General features: G+C 46.4%; 1 protein-coding gene across 2 annotated transcripts in view; it reads left to right on the forward strand.

Annotated features, from left to right (window-relative positions):
• The window catches only part of LOC119018622 (MAM domain-containing glycosylphosphatidylinositol anchor protein 1), a 211433-nt gene that overhangs the window by 16782 nt on the left and 173486 nt on the right, over positions 1-21165 (forward strand). The window contains exons 9-10 of one of the 2 annotated variants that reach the window (XM_037096435.1): positions 9044-9146; positions 10502-10591. In XM_037096435.1, coding sequence (XP_036952330.1) covers positions 10525-10591 — 67 coding nt within the window. In that variant the 5' untranslated portion in view covers positions 9044-9146; positions 10502-10524. Of the gene's footprint in view, positions 1-8315; positions 9147-10501; positions 10592-21165 lie in introns of those variants that run through there. The other variant, XM_037096436.1, reaches the window with a different exon arrangement.

Consider the following 21165-nt stretch of genomic DNA (forward strand, 5'->3'; position numbering starts at 1 on the left):
GAATTTAAAACATTATTTCTTAGAGGAGTGAGACAGAGCTGCCGAAGGTGTCTGCTCCTCCGACGATACGCTACAATTACTGATGTGTGGGCTCCTCCTGGATCATATTCTTTTCCATCAGTTTTAGGTCGTCTGTACACTTTTTAAACCCATTTATCTGTATTATGTGAAGGTGGGATCAACAGTAAGACTAGTGCTGAATACCTCTGTGATACATGGCTGGGAGGATGCCCAGTGGGAAACATTTCAAAGGATACAACTCCATTTGAAGTAGCACTGAACAAAAATAAAAACTAATTCAAGCTTTGTGGTTGGCCCGACTACGAAACACTTCAGTGCTGCCTGTGACGGCATTTTGAAACAATATTAGAATAAACGTCTGTCATATAATTACCTGCGATGTGCGAGTGTTTACCTGTGAGTGCGTACTTGCTTGCTCAAATGTTTGATATTTTGATACACGTTTGATGTATTAGTGCGATGCCTGCCCAATCAATTACGTGCTGCCTGCGGTAGCTCTGGTGCGTGAATCAATATGCATCCAAACAGGCCAGTGTGAATTCTACATACCATTAATGCAGCCGTGCCAAACCGGTTGAACCACTGAATGTGGCTGCGCTGCTGAGAGCACACAGCACTTCGGTATAGTGCTATTTTATCCATTTCGCACACAGTAGGACTGTGACGTTGGTGCGAAGCGGCTCACACCTCGGCTCATCTATTTTAAGCTTCAGGTAGCTGGATGAACTTCATATCTATGTTAATTCTTGACCCCGGGAGCCCCCTTTTTTTTTTCTTTTACAGAAAAATACATATCAAAAAACGAAAATGACTCGGTCTTAAATTTTGATGAGGACTTCAACTCCAACTCGACTTAATCTCTGCGAAGACTTCCCCTCATATCCCACAGAACGAGCAGAAACACACACACATGAACACGCCGGCGATCTCCAATCTGAAGAGCCTCTTTTCCGCAGATTCACGGACGAGATGGACACGTGACTGACTAATAAGGGAAAAAACAAATAAGCGAGTCCTTGAATACCGGCACAGGCTTGGAAATGAATAAAATATTTGCTCCACACCCCCCCTCCCTCGCCCCCAGTTGTGAGTTTGTGAGCAATTTGAGCTTGCAAATTACCTCCTTCTAATAAAACCTCAAATTTAGAAAAGAGTCAAGGAGAGAGTAAGGAGAGAGGGAGGGAGAGAGCGACACTCCGGAGCTTATACCACTGTTGCAGTAATGATAGTGTTTGCCCGTGGCCAAAACGCACAGAGAGAAAGGAGAGAGAGAGCTGTGCGTTAGCTGCGAAGGGAGGATAATAGCACAGAGAATTATTAGACAGATCCTTGCAGTCTGTGTTTGAGTCAATTCTTTAGCCTTATTACACACTGCAGGGGGGAATGATGCAGAGAGGGAGGAGGAGGAGGGGGAGAGATTTTAACAAGTAATACTGAATTACACGCATTAAAGGGTGACAGTAATTACTTATACCACTCAAACTGAGGCATTAAGACAGCAAAACACAAGCTGTGCTCCCATTTTCTCCCCTTTCCTCCCCTCAGCTGATAGTTTCCTCCTTTTCACCTTCTGTCACTGTCTTTCCCTCCCTTACTCTTCCTCGCCCGACTCTCTCCATTCCCTTCGTTTCCTTCCTCCTCTCTCGCCATAATGCTGTCTTCTCCTCTCCCCCTTCACTCTCCTCACTCTCCTCTCACTTCGCGCCTCCGTCTCTTTCCCCCTCTCTTCTTATCAGGGCTGTGGCGGCTGCCTGGGTAATGAGGATCAGTGTTGTTTTAAACATGAAATGGTGAGGGGGGCCCGGCGGGGCGGAATCAATAAGAGCCATTACCTCTCCTCTCTAATGATGCAGCCCCCCCGCCCCCCACCTCCCCTCCTCTCTGCACAACACCACCCCTTGTCTCAGCCCATTTCTACCCGCTATCCGATATCGGATGGGAGGAGGTTATGAATTATCGAATCCCAAGGGCAATGTGCCTCGCTGCCAATTACCCAGTGAAAAATGACCCTTTCTTGGACATACGTGTGTGTGTGTGTATGTGTGTGTGCGTGTCTGTGTGTGTGTGTGGGGTGGAGAGGTTGACACGGACCGGCTGGTGTCACACCACACCGGTGGACAGCCATGCTTCCTCAACGCATGCACACACTTCTCCTGAAGATGGCTACACATTGTGACGGATGATTTGTTTGTTTACTTTGTCTTTCGGAGGGCTGTGTAGGTGCTGCAAATTATCCATCAGCTTAAGAGGACTAGAGGATTTCTGTTACTACACGCTAGGGAAGCGCTTTTCGCCGGTAATCAGTTTTGCATAACGCACCATAACTTCGGCAGAGAGGAGACATTACAAAGACAACAAAGCCAAAAAGAGCAAACTTTTTGATAGACAGCAGTTATTAGCCATCTGTCAGCGGTCCTCTCTTTTATGAAGCTGTACCCAGTCTATTAGTCATCGGTGCTCCATTTTGCTACCCTTTGCAGTTTTGTCCCCTCCGTCGAAAGATAAATTACAGGTCGTATCTTCAAAATAGTTTGTCTCACAAACTGCCAGAAAGAGATGGCTGCCAGTTTGTCAAATTGCCCTTAAGGAGGCAGAATGTGAGCGTAATGGAAGAGGAAACTGTGCGCCATGTGAAAAGCGCACAATGCCAGTCTCCTGCAAATTATCGCCACAATGGACAATTATGCAGTCATCGTTTGAGATAAATGTCATTCCGGTGAGAGCCATCGACTCAGCTCAGTAATTAGAGATGAAGAGAGGGCGGCTCGTTAACTGTCTTAAACTTGACTTTACCTCAACCAGACTTTATTTACACGGTCGGGGTTAGAGTCGCAGCAACATCCTCTTCTAATGTCTACTTTAATGTCAGCTTACACACAGCACACAACAAAGAACACCCTTCTGTGATGTGTACTGTAATTACAGTTACAGATATATTTATGTAATTAAATTGCATTTACTTATCAACATGCTGATTACAATGGAGTTACATCTGATTATCTAATTTTGGGTAAAGAGCTGAGAATGTCACAGTGCGTGCCGTGTCGGCCTTGTTGACTGTCATCAGCTCATCACCGTCACGTTCGGTGACTATTCCAGCGCTCTCTTTGCCTGAAAGAGTTTTTTCTCAAGAGTTTCAAGTGACTCCCTGCTACGTTTTTTTGCTTCAGATTCCACAGCGTCTCTGTGCTCAGCCTGCAGTCTCACCTGTGCTTTTGCTTTTGGAACCTCTCCTTGCTGCCATCATTCCTCACCAGCCAGCCCGCCTGCCCTCCTCGCTCCCTGCCTCAAAGTATGGCTGTGAATAAAACATTTTTGGACTGCACATCTGTCTCAGCCCCAACACAGAATATACAGCCCATCACTTGAATCAATGTTGGCAGTATAGATTTTTGCAAAACATGTGTTGAAACTTTGCAATTCTTCATTTAGGTTAAATTCTTTTTATTGTGTGACATCACTGTGCTTATCCTCTGGTAAGGCTTTACGCACAAAAACCACTTGGTTAGGATTAGAAAAATTTAAAGAATACCTGTTTTAATGGCCAAAAACCACTCCTAGAGATTTACTTCCCTTCAAAAATATCAGGATTTTGTCACCACTGATGTGGCTGAAAATTGTCTTGAGGTCTCATTAAAAGCATCCACTGGTGTCACGCTTTGTATTGAGTTAAGTCATAAACATTAGTCATAAATATGTGAATGTGAACATATGACAAGTAAACATGTGAATGTCTGAGTGGTTTAAAGCAACGTTGGCCCCTAACATTTTGTTCTCTGTTGGCCGTTCCTGACCCAGTCTGACTGACGTGTCACCCTGGGAAATCTCACCTCCCTGCTGGGTGCAGTGGTCGCAGTTATCTGTTCTTAGGGATCCTAACTGCTCAGGAAACACCTTCATCCTCGTCTCTGTTATGGCGCAGACATGAATGTACTGTGCAGTCAGCTACCAACAAACAATTGGAAGTTGTGGCACGCTACGGAGGCCAATCTGCGCTGTTTGGTCTTTCCCTCCTGGCCTCCAAGTTTAGTAGCTGGTGGCACGATTGTCTGATGACATTGATGCAAATTTCCTTTTGACCCAATGAAATTTGCTCCTCCAGTGGACATAGAACAAGCAAAAAAAATGTCTTTGGATATTGTTATGTAACAAAAGAAAAAAAAAAGAAGAAAAAACTCCCTTTGCTTTTCAGCAGACGTCTTTAATCTCTCTCAAGGAGCCAGAGTCCTCGCGGCCCTCTGCAGCGTCCACTTTCCTTTCTCGTCTTTGTATTGACACTTTGAGTTGTCTAGTTGAGATGCCTGTTATCGCACCTCTGTCTAACGGAATTATATTGCTTTTCTATTCTTTTCTGCGCCACGCGCGCACACACACACACACACACACACAGGCAGGCACGCTCGCGCAGACAATGAAATTATTGCCCGTCTCAAGTGTATCTTTTCTGTCCATTTAGCTGTTTCTATGTGGGGAAGTGCTTGGTGCTGATATACAGCACTTTGAGCTCTGATTGAATTACACTGATGGGAACATCAATTACAGAGCATGGTTGTAGGAAAAAAAAAAAAAAAAAATTTTAACCAAGCACCTCAGATCAGATTACTGCGTGCAGAGCTCCGATGGGCTGCGGAAATAAGACTGTGGTCTTTAGACAGATCACATTTACAGCGGAGACACCAGCAGGGACGGCTGTTTGTCTCCAGCCGTTTATTGTAGGAATTTTACTCACTGTTTGACTGAGAAGTTGCTAATAGCGACACAGCTTCGAATTACTCTAATGCTCTCATATTTTTCCAACAGAAAATGCATATTTATATGCTTTCCAGTTTGTAATACCTGTGTTACCTCTTTATCTTATTTTTGTTATTTTCATGTTTTGCTGTGCATCTCCCGTTTCCTCCGTGTCTACAGGAATATTACTGCTGGTGCAAAACAAAACCAATGAATAATTTTTAAGAACTTTTTTTTTTTTTTTAAAGCAAAGATGGATACACACTGATTGATGTCTCAGCAAAGCTTGGATTCTGTTCAGATCCAGCTGAAATTATTCTGCCAGATGTCATAGAAGGTCAATGTAACAATATCCACTGCGACTCTTTGTTTGAGAAGAATGTCTCTTCAGTTGAAATCGTTTCATTAACAATTCAGTTGTGCTTTGTGTGATTTTCATGTCTTTGCAATAGAGATACTGACAAGTGGATCCCTGCTTTGTACGTTTAGTGCACAGGTGATACACGTTCCTCCGTACCTGCCAACAGTCCTGATTTCCGCGGATGTCTGTTTTTAACCCCTTCTCCCATTTTACTCCCAATATGCCATTTCTCTTGTTGATAATCATGCAATTTAAAAAAAGGTCTCAGTTTCTTGTGGGGAGATTGAGGCAGAGGTCGGCATGTTGACTCTTGATAGCTCGTTTTGTTCTTTACAGTGAGTTTTGGATTCAATACTGTCACACCCTTGTATTTGTTCTATTAATCTGTGGTGTAGGGTCTGAGATAATCCAGGCCACACAGGCAAAAAATGGCACAGTAAAATAAATTTTAAAAAAAAGATGAAAACGAGGCTTTCACATGAATCCGTAAACTGTTTTCCCTGCCAGCCTCAGAAACACGGTATTTACTGGAAACTGATGTGTGACATCTGCATCCGTAACACACGAACAACTGACGCAGCCGCTGAGAGGTGAGAGGTGCATCTGAGTTTGTGAACAGCGAAGCCAAGACAACAGTGAATGTGGCATTTGTAATATTTTGTTGTTGTCTGTGTTCACTTCTCTGTTGGCTCTTCTACACCCGCTGCAATTATTGCCTCGCTCAGAAGCCTTCTGCAATTCTTTGAGAAAAACATGGCTTCATGTGGTGGGATCACAGTGTGCGTGTCTGTGTGTTTGTGCGCGTGTGTGTGTGTGTTTTGGTGTGTGGCTCCCACCCAAGGTTGCTCCTACAACATGTTGTCTTTTGAGATTCATTGCCTTAAGCAGCTATGATTCGCTCTCAGCAAGACATGCCAAGACTGCTGGCTGTAGCCCAAGACGAGGAGCGAAATGGAAAAGAGGAAGGAAGCCGAGAGACGGATTCTTGAGCCAGATCCCGTGATTTTGTTTACGCGGAACAAAAGATTCATTTGGATTGAGAGCGCTAAGTAATTGCTGAGTGTCTTGATTCTGCTTAGGTGTGTTTACTGCTCACTGCTGCCCAGAAATGACTGAAGCGCACAAATGTTAACCGCTACGTTAGGCACAGAACAACCTGCGTCGGAAGTTTGCTCTATGCTAAGCTAAGAGGTCCAAGTTCAGTCAGAGTTTGCGGGAGGTACAGGTGTGCCGATGCAAAAGAGATGATTTGGAAACATTTCAAATCGAGTTAAACGTGCTTCGAGCTGCACTGTGGATTAATTAACATCGCCTGGCTCAGCAGAATCCGAGCGCGAGGCGTTCGGAGTACAGTAGCGTAGATCACTTTGAAGTTTTACATCAGAGGCTCCGACAGCCGGCAGAACAAGACAGATGGTCGTTTGACCCGAGGGTTGCTAGTTCTAGTCCCGGGCAAATTCAGAGGGAGATGCTGGCAGCTGAGCAGAAGGAAGAACAGAACCACCGAGCTGCACTTTATCAAAGCACACATCCGGCAGCTGCACCTGTGGAGCGGGTCAACAGCTTAAACCTTGAAGCGCCGCGTGTCCGCTCACAGCCCGCACACGACGCGCCAGACAAGACGATGATGTCATTTCCAAAACCTTCGGTCGAAAACAACACATAAATCACAGATCGCACGCTCGAAACAAGTGAAACAGTGACAGGTGAGTTATCTGCAGGATGTTAATGTCGCGCTGCGTGCTGAGACGATGCAGTTAAAATGGATTACGACCACGTGTCTCTGTGCAACATGAATTTTTTCCAACACGCGCATCAATCTGAAACGACGGTCCGCCCACTCACCGTGTCAGACCGAACACTTACCAAACAAATACTCATCCGCAGCCGATACCCAAGGTGAGAGTGTGAATCTCTTTTCTCTGTCGTGCAGAATTATTCGAACAATAATGTAATAAACGAGCCTGGAAAATGAGTGAAGGCTGGGCAGTTTTAATATCTCCTCGTCTGCAAGGTCTCTTATTATACATTCAGGCACACTCGATGATTACTGACTGCTGTCAGTGTTTGATTTGTTTAGTGGCCTCATCTTCCCCTGTGATCAGCCGCTCTATGGAGGCCTGAAACGGCCAGAATCAGAACTGCATAAGAAAAGTGGCTCAATAAATTAATAATGATGCCAATAAATAATAATGAAAATAAATGTAGCCTTTAATTATCAATACATAACATGTGATGCTGTTTTTGAGGAGGGGGCTTCATTTAAATGGTATTTTTTTATTGAGCTTTTTTAAAAATTATTTTGATTTTGGCAGTTTCAGTCCTCCATACCACTGTTCAGCACAAACAAGTTAATATATACTTCGGCCTAAGCACTTCGCAATCATCCCACACTAACAAAGTCTGTTTTTAAATAAACTGAATATTTGTTCTGGTCTTTTTAAGGACGGCTTGCTCGCTCTGCCCTGATGACAAGAGCCGTTTGATATTTTCGAGTGTCTCTTTTATTCGATCCAACAGCACACAGACACACTGCTGCGTGATCTCTCATGGTGACACACACACACACGCACACACACACAGACTGCACGCGCATCCCAATAGTGGTAAAGCGCTGACGCACGCCCTCTTGTGGTCACGCTGGGTTGTTTGAAAAAAAAAAAAAAAGCCCGGGGCACAACTATGATGCCTGGGAATGTAGACAGAGTGAGAGGGTGGGGAGGTGTGTGTGTGTGTGTGTGTGTGTGTGTAGAGGCTTTTAATGTGTGTATGTGTGTGTGCGGGGTTCAACAGTCAGTCTATTTTTGCCGTCATAAATAATTGGTCCGCGGGGAGGAGGGCTGCTGCTGCTGGTGGTGCTGGTGGTGTTAAGGGGCTCCTCCATTTGGCCAAAAAAAAAAAAAAAAAAAACTTTAGGAGCCGCCTTTCAGTCCTAATTGGCACCGACGATTGGTGGCACCGCAGCTGGTGAACTCCGCCAAAGAGTCGACAACAAGAGAAAAAACAAACCACCACCGCCGCTGCCCTCCATCGGCTCTTAAAAACATCCTGTGGCACCCAACAAGGCTTGAAAACCTCCTCCTCTCTTCTCCTCCAGAGAGAGAGAGAGAGAGAGAGAGAGAGAGAGAGAGAGAGAGAGAGAGAGAGAGAGAGAGAGAGAGAGAGAGAGAGAGAGAGAGAGAGATGCTGTTCTTTTGACAACCTGTTCAGTGTGGAGCTGTGGAGGCTCCGGCGCATCTATGTGTAAAGCCTCTGTCCTCCCCTCCTCTCCCCTCCCCTCCCCTCCTCTCCCCCGTCTCTCCCAGCCCTCTCTCTCCCTCCACAGACAGGGGCGGTCGTTCTCAGTCAGCGCACATATTCCACTTGGCCAGCATCACTTGGAGTCCACAGACAGACAACAGCGCTGATTGAACGCGCGGAGGGGAGCTCATTTTCCAGAGCGCATGATTGTGTTAGAGGAGGCTCCACTCGACTGTCACCGGTCCGACACAGACAGACAGACAGACAGGCTCAACCACGCCTTTTCAAAAAAAGTAAGATAATCCACAAAGCAGGACACGGCTGCGAGGAGGATTCTTTTTTTTTTTTTTTTTTGGACAAACTAGCCTTTGCTTGACTTTTTTTTCTGAAGGGGAAAGTGTTTATTTTTTTGTTTTTTTGTTTAAATACTTTCATCCTTGGGAAGAAGAAGGACTCTCCTGTGGACCGCTGACATCCCGCCGCTCCGCTTCTTCTTTGTGCGTAAAAATACAAAAAAGAAAAAAAGTTTAACACTCCGAGGAGGACGTTTGTGAGCAGACACTCGTCACCAGACTCTCCGGGAATCTGTAAGAGCTCAGACAGGACGCCCAGCTGAAGGAGGATATATAACTTTTCCACGCATTTGCTTTCTTTTTTTTGTGTGTGTGTATGTGTGGTCGCTTACAACAGAGCTTACAAGAGAGCGGAGGAATCCTGTTAGCTGAAGCCCGGGAGGAGCGCGCACTGCGCCGGGTAGCAGACTGACCCGGAGGACGGCCACCTCGGAGACAAGGTAGAGAGGACGCACGCTCCTGCGCAGAGACTCTTTGGGGATGATTTCAGTTTATTGTTTAAAATCTGAATCACATCATCCATCTGTTGACTTTGCATCCTGTCTGTGCGCTCTTCTACTCCAACGTTGTCCATATATTTGTTAAAACCTCCCCAAAGCGCGCGCGCGCGCGCACACACACACACACACACACACACACACACACACACACACACACACACACACACACACACACACACACACACACAGTAGGTTATTTATTGTAACCGCTCTACATCTGTAACATCCATGCTTTTTAACCACACGATGACTCACCGGGGACAAACTCCCAAAATTCCCTGGCTCCGTGGCGCCTTTCTTTAATTTGCATCATCTCTCTCTCTCTCTCTTTCTCTCTCTTTTTTTTCTCATCCACGCAACGTACCGATAGCGGTCGTGTCAGAATAAGCAGGAGCCACGCAGCGCTCCCTGACATTAATGCGGGGTATTAACTCACATGCACCGTGTGATGAAACTTTGATCACGGCGCGCTGCGTAATGCGACCTGTCAATGCGGCCGCGTGCAGAATGCGAGAGCCCAGACGTCGGGAGGAAGGAAATCCTCGTGTCGGGGCCAGAGGAGTCACACCGGAGGGTCCATTAGCCCCCCCGACTCCAGCTGCCTCTCATCCCTTTGATGCTGATCGATTTTTATAAAGCAAGCCCAAACAAAAAGTGCTTTTTCTGTTTTGTTTTGTTGGAACACACATACCTCCCTGTCCCTGCTGCAGAAACACTATATTGATCTGAAGCAAAGGTGGTGTGTGTGTGTGTGTGTGTATGTGTGTGTGTGTGTTGGGGGGGGGTCTTGGGTGCATGACCCCACTTGTTGTAATTCCCCCATGAACACTGCAGTCCTAATCCTTGTCCTGACTACACCTGCCCCCCTCCTCCAAACCAGGAGGTTTAGTCGCTAAACAGCAGACAATCCTGTCAATCTCAGATTCTCCAACACACACACACACACACACACACACACACACACACACACACACACACACACACACACACATACAGAGCCCTGCTTGTAAACTTTCTCTAATCCACCATTTGTGATTGAATTACTCCTCTCTTTAAGTTGAATGAGACGACGCAGGCTGTGCCGCCGGGCGCCAAATTGCTCCTGTAATATTATTTTCACGGCTTAAGGGGGTTACAGGGGGACGTGGTTGAACACGACAAGAGAGAGAAAAAAAACAAAAAAACAATTGAATGTACCTGTTCTCTTTTTTTTAGAGAACAATCACTCCAGCTGCCGCCTCCTGTTTGACACCTGTCTCTGTCTCACTCTCTGCTCTGTCTCAATCTTTTCTCAGGTTATGAGGGAACTGAGCTGAACATGGAGCTTTTCTGGATTTTGTTATTTTCTAGCGTCTGCCCTCTCGCCTGGGGCCAAGGAGTTTACGGTAAGAGCGTGATGTCTACAAATGCCTCCCCATTATTACATCAATAGCATGCTTTGTTAGTGCAGGCTGACTGAGCTCCTCTGCACCACCACCACCACCACCACCACCAGCAGCAGCAGCAGCAGCAGCAGCAGCAGCATGGATGTTAATTTGTTCAATTATTAGCCCATAGCCTTAATTAAAGGTTTCTCCGCGCCACATATTGTCCACGTTTCAGCACCACGCGCTTAATAGGAAGGCAGCATAATAACTGGTGTTTAAACTACTGCTAGAACAGCTCAAGGGGGGAGATCGACAGCAAATTAACTTGAGAGGGAGATATTACTTCTTAGAAGTCACAGGAGGCGGCTGGAAAACATCCAACGCCGTGGTGGTGGTGGAGAGGAAACCCACCTGCTGTAAATCCAATCTAATTCCATTTTTAAGGCTGATATTAATCTTTACGGCGAGAATCCACATTATATGCACACAGATTAGTGCTTTATTACACAAAGAATGATCAGACTTTGGGTTATTGTTTAAAGGTTTATGGTTATTACTGAGTGTGTGTGTGTGTGGGAGGGGGGGTTACGGTTTGGACACTGCTGCACTCACAAGCTCACGCACAGACAACAGGTTTAGAGAGGAGGATAACGCTGGCACGGCTCCCCGAGTCGAGGCCCCGTCTGTCGGGTTAAACAGGACCGTCGCACTGTGCTTTTGAGGGATGAAGCGGGAGACTTTGTCCCCAGCAGCTCTCGCTGAGCTACAGAGGCTTGGTTTCTTCAGCTGCGGGCACCTGTCCAGATACGCCATCCGTCCTGTCCCTCCGGGGCGAGGCGGAACGCACAAACTGATCTGTCAGCTTTGATACGCCGACTTTGACGTTTGAAGGCATGTGGCAGCCACCGAAAAACAAGGCCCTGTTTAGTCGTAGTAGCAGAGAGCGCCGTTGTCATAAGCGATCCCGCAGCCTGCCGTCACACCGACACGCGCTGGCAATCTGTCATGTGCCGAAGCATGTAGGCCGGAGCAGAGGTCCGGGCTAACCAATCACAAGCGCTTCACACGCGGGGGTCAGTTTCGGTGTGAATGATGCCTTTTCGCTCCGAGGACTGTAATTCGTTATGTATTTAGTTTGTCTTGACCACCAGTTGACACCATTTCGAACCAAAGCAGTTCTGTTTCTCATGACTCACTGCTGAGACAGGGCTGGGTGAGATTATAAGAAGCGCATTTTCCCCCCAATTGAATGAATTTCAAGCATGGCTTTACAATGACGAAGATTGCAGCAGAGTTTGCAGCCTCACACACTTACCTGGGATCATTTTGTTTAAAACCAGGGAGGTGCAGGCCTCTACACCCCATCTGAGAAAGCCAGGATTTACTATGGATGTCCTAATACAAATTAAAATTGACTTGACATATATTAGGTATTTTGGAAACGTAACAGCATATGCATTCCAGAACTTGCTCTCGGTTGCCAGCAGTCGCTCTTCCAGGAGCGTGTGTTCATTTTTTAAATCAGCTGTCTCCTCGTGGCGTGACTTCCTCTGATCTAGTTACTGTACGCTGTCCTGCAGAAGGCTCACATCTCTGGTTTGCCCTTGTGCATTCTTGTCCTCATTTATTATTTTTTTTCTCCCCTCCATAATAACCACATGAAACCGTTTTTTGGGTTTTCTCTCACAGGGCGATACACTGATTGTCTTGAAAAAGTGTGTGCATCCGCGCCTCATGGGCTCTGTCACAAATACGTGCTGGGTCGGAGCAGAGAGGTGTGCTGTCCATGCGAGCGTAAGGAGGCTGCCGTCGCATTTAAGTTTTACTTGTTTTACTTTACATGTCTTATGGGGGCAGGGGGGAGAAAAAAAGTCCCCAAAGCTGTCTGGGAATCGCTCTGGACAGCTTTCACAGGCCTCCCGAGTTTCCCACGTGGCTCGTGTGTTGGTGGTGCTCAGCTGTGTGGTGCCTGCGTAGCAACCGTTTCATGTAGGCAAAGAATCATCGGCACTTAAAAAAGGAGTCGTTTCAATAAGGACAAAAATTGTTTCGCGGTCGCAGCAAAACAACCTGGGGTGGGAAAGATCGGAGGGAAGGGAGCCAACGAGTCTGGCGTGCAGATATGCATAAAATGGTTTTCCTTCACTTTGGAATTGTTTAGCACTTGCTCTAGCAGACAGATGCGACTCACCGTCCGTCGGGAGCCGAGTCAGTGCAAGCGTGCCTGATTGATGTCGGCGCTTTGGACGGCTGCGAGGTTCATTTACTGTAACCTCCTCTGGGGGAAGTTGCGTTTGGATACGTGCATTTCTGTTTTTTCAGTCGGCTCACGCCTGCGAGTCTGTGCGTGCAGGTGTTTCGAGTGTGTGCGAGTGTGAGTCCATGCACGGGTGTGAAGCCTCGGTTAGGTGCGAGTGGGACGTGTTTGGAAGTCAGGCACACTTTTTCTTCCCGCTGCAACAGTTTGCTGGCTCAGCAGGGACTTTGTGGATCAGTCACCGCTTCTCTTGCGGCGGCGTGGTATTGATTGTGCTTCTGTGGATTTTGATAGGCTGTCAAAAAAGCTCGTAACACCTGTCCGTCAAGCAGCGACTGGACGGACTAGCGTGCAGGAGGTAATGGGGTGCTGTATTTCCAAAAAGGAGGAAGGAAGAGCTGCACACTGTATGTTGTTTCACATTAAGCTTTGTTATGCCGGTTTCAAATCCATCCTCTCCTCTCCTGTTTTTTTTTTTTTTTTTGGGATAAGCTTTTTATATACATCTCATCACATTAGTCACGAGCATTCTGACGTACACATACAGTGATTTTTCAAGTTTCATTTAATCTGGATGTACTGTAATCCCGGGCATTACAAGCATGATGCGTCACTCACACGCACCAAACTCTTTAACATACTTAAGGATTAAGGGGAGAAGTTCAGAATATTTCAAGACGGTCTCGCAGGATTTGAGTCCTCGCCTGAAGGACTCCGACGTCAATCCGGACAAAGTGCACCGGAGGGGGGAGGTGTCTCTCCGTCTTTCTGGCGCTGCGTCACATCACACTCTGCCGAGGCAACCGAGTTCACAGGGACACCAAATTATTGATCGCCCGACAAAGTCACACGAAACCATTAGCCGGCGCTGGAGATGGAACCCAAGCTGCATTAGTTGGCGGCGCGATGCGTCATTATGTGCTTGTTAACAGGAAATTTAATGAACTTAAATCAATGATTTTGCTCAACATCATTCGAGGTGGTTTGAGTGAGGCGCTCGCAGCAGCAGCAGCAGCAGCAGCAGCAGCAGCAGCAGCAGCAGCAGCAGCAGCAGCAGGAGCCGAGGCCTCGCCACCGGCCATGGAACAAAGCGCTACAAGAGATGCAGAAAGTGAAAAGTTTAATATGCCTACATTGCGCACAAATTTAACATCACTTTGAAGATGTTGCCCAAGGAAGAATGAACGACTTTGGAGTACTTTGCTTGTTTTTTATTTGCAGTCTGTGTGTGTGTGTGTGTGTGTGTGTGTGTGTGTGTGTGTGTCTGTCGATGAGCACTTAAAATTTGAGCGAGGTGAGTACATCAGCTCGCCAAGGCGCACGGGGTTGAACGGCGTTGACCTAGAAAGGGATCGTTCCAGGTTGAAGCGGTGCCGGCCACTGGCTCCCTCCCCCCTGTGACTTTAACTCTTCCTCTTCCCACATCAGCACTTTTTTGTTTGTGTCGCTCTTTTATGTCTCTCGCTGCGGAGTTTATTTTAGATGCTGAATATTGCCCTTTTCTAATAAGCATCCATAATTTATTGTCGGCTCTGAGGCGACGGAGGAGGGGGACGGGAGACGGTGATAGAAGGAGACTGAGGCATCGGGCTGGTGGAGATGATGAAAATCTTTTACCTCCCACAATCTGACACCTACAAGCTTCCTCCTACTCTTTACCTCTGCGCTTTTTTTTTCTCTGCACACACACGCGCACACACGCACACACACGCCTCTTCTTGCATTACGGAGTGCACCTTCCACATAAATGTGATGGGTGATGTCAGCAATTATTGAACGACCTTTCCTTCTATATTACGTTTAATTAAAGTCCTTGGAATTTAATTAGTGGAGCTGAAAATCTTTTTTTTTCTGACTGTCCACATTAGATAGATAGATAGATAGATAGATAGATAGATAGATAGATAGATAGATAGATAGATAGATAGATAGATAGATAGATAGAACTAAGAGGAAACATGAGAACCAGGTCAATATTTGGACAGATAAATTGAGTGGTTTGTCTGCTTTGGATGCGTGATTGTGGTGCCAGACGATTAAATGAGCTCTTCTTTGCTCAGCACAGATAGAGAGATAATAGGCTGGCAGGGTAGGAGAGCTGATGTGTGACGGCAAGTGCCATTATTGTCTGTAATGTATATCAGATTCCTCCATCGTGAGCAACAATTAAGAATTAAAACATTTCGACATGAACCACTTTACCTATTACATGTGAGCGGCGGCGTCTGCCTGCTCTGCGTCTTTGTCTCCCCCCCCGTCCCTCCCTCTTTTTGTGTCACTGTCACTCTCTCTGATCTCATCCCTTCTGCTAAAAATTTTAGCGCACATGATGCTTTAATTATCTCTTCCTGCTCTCATTTTTTTCTCTCTCACACTAACTAGGTCCATTGTGTGGGAGCGTAGGCCCTGACGTCTTTATGTTAGATAGAGGGGTCAGCCCTCTGGAACATTCACACGATGCAGTATGCAACCTCCTTGTTTTGATGCGAAGTCAGCTCATTCTTTGCAATTTTTTGTTGCCCTTGATCTCCTCTCCTCTCCTCTCCTCTCCTCTCCTCTCCTCTCCTCTCCTCTCCTCTCCTCTCCTCTCCTTTGCCAGCTTCCAATTTTTCCTCTATGGCTGACTGGATATTAAAGCCTGGCAACATTTCTATTAACCCACAGGTCAGCAGCAAAGCCATAGGCCTATGGCCAAAGTGATATGTTGACTGTGGTTTATACTAGCCTTGCTACCTGGGGCTAAAGGATCAGAGCGCTAAGACAACGTCTTGGGAGGTCTGATTTATCACCCTGCCTCCCACCAGTTACAGTCTGGGCCCGGGGTGGGCACCAGGCAGCAGGTAGAGGTGGGCAGTCTGGCACTCTGGGGGCCCGGCGAGGTGAGATAGTAATATATCTCCTTAGAAAGCAAAGTCTGACAAGTGTTGGTGTAATGTATGAGCACATACCGTGTGAGTTTACACTGAAGTGTAAAGCTGTCTGCCTGCCTCTTCTGCTTGTCTTACCAGTAATGCGATGGGCAGTGGGTGGCTCCTCCCACCAGCTGTGATACAGAAGATGTGTTGTTTTTCCAAAAAACATTTTATTTGACTTGTTTGCTGAAAGACCGAAGAGGCTGAGATGAGAAAAAGACTTGAGGGACACGAGGTAGAAGGCTTCGGTAGGAGTTGTAATTTAAAGGGACAGTTCGACAGTTTGGGATACATGCCTATTCACCTGCGGAATTAAATGAGATGATTGTTGCCACTCTCAAGTCTGTACTGTAGCATGAAGAGAACTCTCTTCTGTAAGTTAAGAAAGAAGTGCAAGTCATGAAATGTTGAACTATCCAGTCAAAGCAATGTCATGAAAATGGCATTCTCTGCGATTTTGCGCCCCCCAACTGCAACAATGCAGGTGCTAACTGCAAACCAAACTTACTGTAACTTGTATGTTGAAGTAAACATGTATGCAACGCTGTGATCCACCCCTCTCACTGAAGTTACATAGTGCAGAAACAAGTGATAGGTGGGCGGAGACACCAACAAAATGATTCATTTCAAAAAGGTATAAAAAAAAAGTTACATAATCTTGCTTTTAGTTGTACTTGTTAAGAAAAATGTGCTCAAAATCTCATTGAACTTTGACTTCACATCGATGCTTTGTGAGGCCACTAATGGCCATCAGGGGGCACAAATCCACTGGTTTCAAAAAGAAGTCTGATTGTATGTGAGCTTATGAGAAAATGAACCCACTTCTCACCTGATTTATGACCGCTGTGAACAGTTTTTTAAATTAGTTTATGGTCTCAATCTGTAGATTCAAGTATTCTTCAATACAGCACGATGTTCACTTTGTAAACTATGGTCCCACAGAGAGTGAAATGGCAAATAAAGCAGGGCATGCTTCTGGGGTAAAGTTGCCATCACAGTGTGTCAGATCCAATCAGGATAGCCTCCCCAGCTCAAACCCCTTTGTCCAAATATGGTCGCCTATGGCTCCAAAGGTCTAAGATGGCGATGACTATAATGCCAAACTGGGGGGCTTTGAGAAGGCGATTCATAGACCTTTGTCTGACGATTACAGCAGGTTGACGCTCAGTCGTCTATAAAGCATATTTACCAGTTCAATTCATTTTATGAGCTACATTCCTCTGAACGTTTCTGTGTTTCAAGTCGGACTTGAAGAAATCAAAGAAGTTCGGAGTGATGAGGATCACCGCAGGCTCCGGCAGTGTGCGTCTCTACTGAAGTTCTGACAGAATCCCATCAAAATTGTTTGCTCACGGATCGTCTTGCAAACCGCTCACCTTCACTTCTTCTCTCGTGTCTTTGTGTTTCGCTCTCTACGATTATGATGATGACATTCTTGTTCATGCAGATCGCATCCACGCACGAACACACACGCGCGCACACGAGAGCCCATGCGCAAGAGTCCCGTGCACGTACGGACATGCACGTGCGCGAACATCTCTCACTGCATTTACCTTTCGCTGAACTCAAAGATCATTGCCTCACTCTCACCCACTCTCATCTCCCTGCACCGGGATGTTAGTCAGTGTCACACACACACACACACATACACACACACACACACACACACACACACAGACCTCTTTGGATGAGAGTGGTCCACAGCGTAACAGGACGACGTGGGTGCCCTGTGAGCAGGAAGAACTGTCAGGGAGGTTTCACTTTTCTCCTCTGTACTGCTGTCACTCTGTCAGACATTATCAGGAGCCTCTCACCGGCTCAGCCACAGGAGGGAATATACACAAAAGTGTGTGTGTTTGTGTGTGTGTGTGTGTGTGCCGCTTAATGTCTGAATATACTGTAGTAGAGGCTAAACTAAAAGCTGTTGGAGTGTAGGTGTTTTTATGTTTCTGCATCTGTTTGTTTATTCTTGTGTGTGCGCAGGCTCTGATCCCAGCGTCTTCAGCCTGATGGAACAACGGCCCTCGTGTGTGTGTGTGTGTGTGTGTGTGCGTGCGTGTGTGTTGCATGCGCGGACATGAGAGGGAGGGAACATTTGGCGTCTAACTTATTCATGAAGGCGACAGGACGGTTGTGAAAAGCGGCGAGAACATGGCTTACATCAGAGACCGTCTGCCTCCTCCTGCACTCCTCTCGCACTGTCACTCTCTTTCTTCTTCACGGCCGTCTCGTTCGCCCTCCTGTCCTTTGTCTTCAGCGCTCAATTCACTCTCTGGCCCCTGTTTTTTTTTAAAGAAAGTTCTATTCGAATGTCTGGTTTTCGGGATTCAAACTTTTGTGAGATTTCGTTATGTGATTAGAGCCTCTTTCAGATTATTCTCTTGGAGTTTTTTTTTTGAAGGTCCAGTGAAAATAGGTACGTTTTATTTTGCTGCTTTCAGTGTTTATTGCCAGAGGCGCACTGTAGGGAGAGGAAAGCCAGGCAAATGTCTGGGGCCCTGAAAGAAATTTGGGAAAAGGAGCCCCCCATTGGTCATTTTCTGTTGGTGTTAGATTACTTAATGCATAATAGTGGTGAGCGCTGGCTGTAGGGGCACCCTGGACATTTTTGCAATGGGAGCCAAGAGACTCCAGAATCACCAGTTTTTATTTCTCTCTGCTACAGGGTGATTTTTGTGACTGCCACTGGGGAGTCTATGTTAGTGGTTTCTAAACTGATGTTAGCTACTGTTGCTGTCTATTAGCGAAGCAGAACAAGGCACATAGAGGAGAGACTACAGAACTTGGATAAATTCACATCCTTTGGACTGTCGTGGAAAATCTGACCCGAGTCCTCAGTCTTGCATAGGTTGATGAGGGAGACGGGGACGTTCTCATTTTTATGATCTGTTCAGGTATGGCCACTAAAAAAGTGATGAAAACATGTAAATCCCTGCAGTCACATAGAGCCCCTTTAAGTTGTCCTTTGCTGCTGGACTGCTGGACTGCTCACTGCGAAGGATTTGGGTAGGATTTCCATGACTTCATACACATTGTGAAGTGCCGTGCCACAGTGCCGCTGACAAAGAACAATAGTAGCTGAGAAATAGAGTCCGCTCACATAAACTACCTACCAGCTGTTGCTGTTGAAGTTGTTGATGTACGGATTTGCTTCTTGAAACCCGGTGGTCAAATTTTACAGCAAAAAGGTAAAATTTTTCCCACCTGGATCATCACCGACCTTGTCATAAAATTGTTTTAAGTAATCATATGAAGATGCCGTATTAATGGTGGAGGCAGAGTCTGAGGTGCTGCTGCCTTCATTTGTTTTTTGCCTCCATGCTTCCCATTTTTGATGAAACATGTGGCGGTGTGACTCTGTGGTGACTGGTGTCGCCAGATTGGGTGATTTTCCGCTGCATTAAAGCCTGTTTATGGTGCATTTTAACCGGGTTTTTGCCTGGAAGGCTCTATGGAAATCTGCCACTCTTTTGATGAAGTTAAACTGTGAGAGTGCCGTTCACAAACGCCAGAATGAATGCATTCACAACAACGTTCATCAGGCAGAAATACAGTTCCTTCAGTTCACGTTCGCCCAAAATATGAACGAGTTCATGAACGATCGTTCGCTGAACGTGTTCAGGCACAACACTGCAGCTTACAGCAAGAGCCACAGAGCCCCTTTAAGACCAATAGTCAGTGAATGATAACAACAGGAGTTTTTACTTGTTGTTACTTTTTTTTTATATAATTCTCAAACATGGATCCTTCAGACTCATTGAAAAAAAATCCAAAATCCCTCCACACTGTATTCGGAATTGGAGTTTGGAGTTTCATCATCAGACTTTTAAGTTGCAAATTGAAGCGTGATTGGCTTCCCATCTCGTCGGGATGTCACAAATTCATGCGTGTACGTGCAGGCGTCTCATTTTGTCGATACGAAGGAGAGCACATTCTCCCTCTAGCAGATGCGTTTGAAAAACAGTCTCAAACTGCACATATATCACTCTGCACAGTGAAGGTCAGACATCCGAGTAAAGTCACAGTAAACAAAAAACACATATTGTATCTTTTCCCAAACCTTATCTTCATAAAAAGTTGTCCAGACTAAGAGGTAAGTGGTTATCTTTTTTTTTTTGAAGATCTGTATCTTTAAGTGTTGGTGCACTGTGCCAGTCTTTACAGTAGGTGTAAATCTCCTCAGGGAGCTGTAAAGATATTTGTGATATCGTTGCCTCACACTGAGCAAATGGCAGGGTTTCACTGTGTGCAAAGTGCTATGCATGCTGGCAGCCGTCCTCGCTGCCTGTTGCACCTTCAGCACAGACATATAATGATATATTGATATATCTGTCACACAGACAGCCTCAGAAAAACCTTATCACGCAGATATACTCCGGCTTAAAAGGGTGTCGGGCAGCAAAAAACACACAGCTAAAACCACACTTTTACCAGGCTGCTGCTCCCCCAACCAAACAACCCAGCGGAACAACAACAAAACAACCACAACCGCCGGAGTAGAGTTGGTCGTGTCCAACTAAACTTTGTGACAGCAGGAAGGGATCAACGCTGGAAATCCATCTTCTGCTCCTACACGCGTCCGGCCTCAATAATTCAGCGACGCGTGCCGCGAGGCGACCTCTCCCTCTCTCCCTCTCCAGCTCTCCTTCACGCCGACTCTCTCTGACTCGCTCGCCCTCAGCAGCAGACCCTCCCCCCTCCCTCGCCTCCTTGGTTGCTCATGACGGTTTCGGGAAAAAAAAAAAAAAATTGAAAAAAAGTCTGGTTGAGATGTTTGAAATGTTTAGCTTGCTGCTCTCACACTTTCCCCGTCTTTTTCTCCGTGCATCTCAGCTGGCTCAGAGGGGAGTGGTGGGGGGGTGTATAATCTGGCGGATATGTTAAAAAGTCCCCATGTTGTCAGGGTAGCAATTTACCTGCCACGAGCTACACATCCTGATCCCTCTCCTCCTCCTCCTCCTCCTCCTCCTCGTCCTCCCTCATTCTGTCTCTACCCATCTACTAAAAGTTGTACCTGTCAAGAAAGATGTTCCTGTCATCTTCCTCTCTTCCCGCTTCCCCTCTCTCTGATCCTCTTTGCCTTCCCGGTCGTCCGTATAGCTACCCTTAACGTGCCAAAATGGGGTTGAAAATGTACCCATTCTCTACTTTTTACATCCTCATTCCATCGTAATTCTCTGCCTTCATCCAACCCTCTCCACAGACACTTCCTTGCCCTCCTCTCTCCCCACTAGATCCTTTCTTCACACCCAAACACCCGCTCTCCTCCAAAGCCCTGTCATCTTCTCGCTATCATCCGCCGTTTCCGTGGCAAGCATCCACCCACCTCCCCACTTACCGCATATAGGACATAGCCCGCTGTCAGTGAATGCTGCAGACAGGCTTTGGGAAGCAGGGTGGAAGGCTGGTGCTAGGGGAGGAAG

Source organism: Acanthopagrus latus, chromosome 4 (genome assembly GCF_904848185.1).
Source record: "Acanthopagrus latus isolate v.2019 chromosome 4, fAcaLat1.1, whole genome shotgun sequence".
NCBI classification, from domain to species: Eukaryota; Metazoa; Chordata; class Actinopteri; order Spariformes; family Sparidae; genus Acanthopagrus; species Acanthopagrus latus.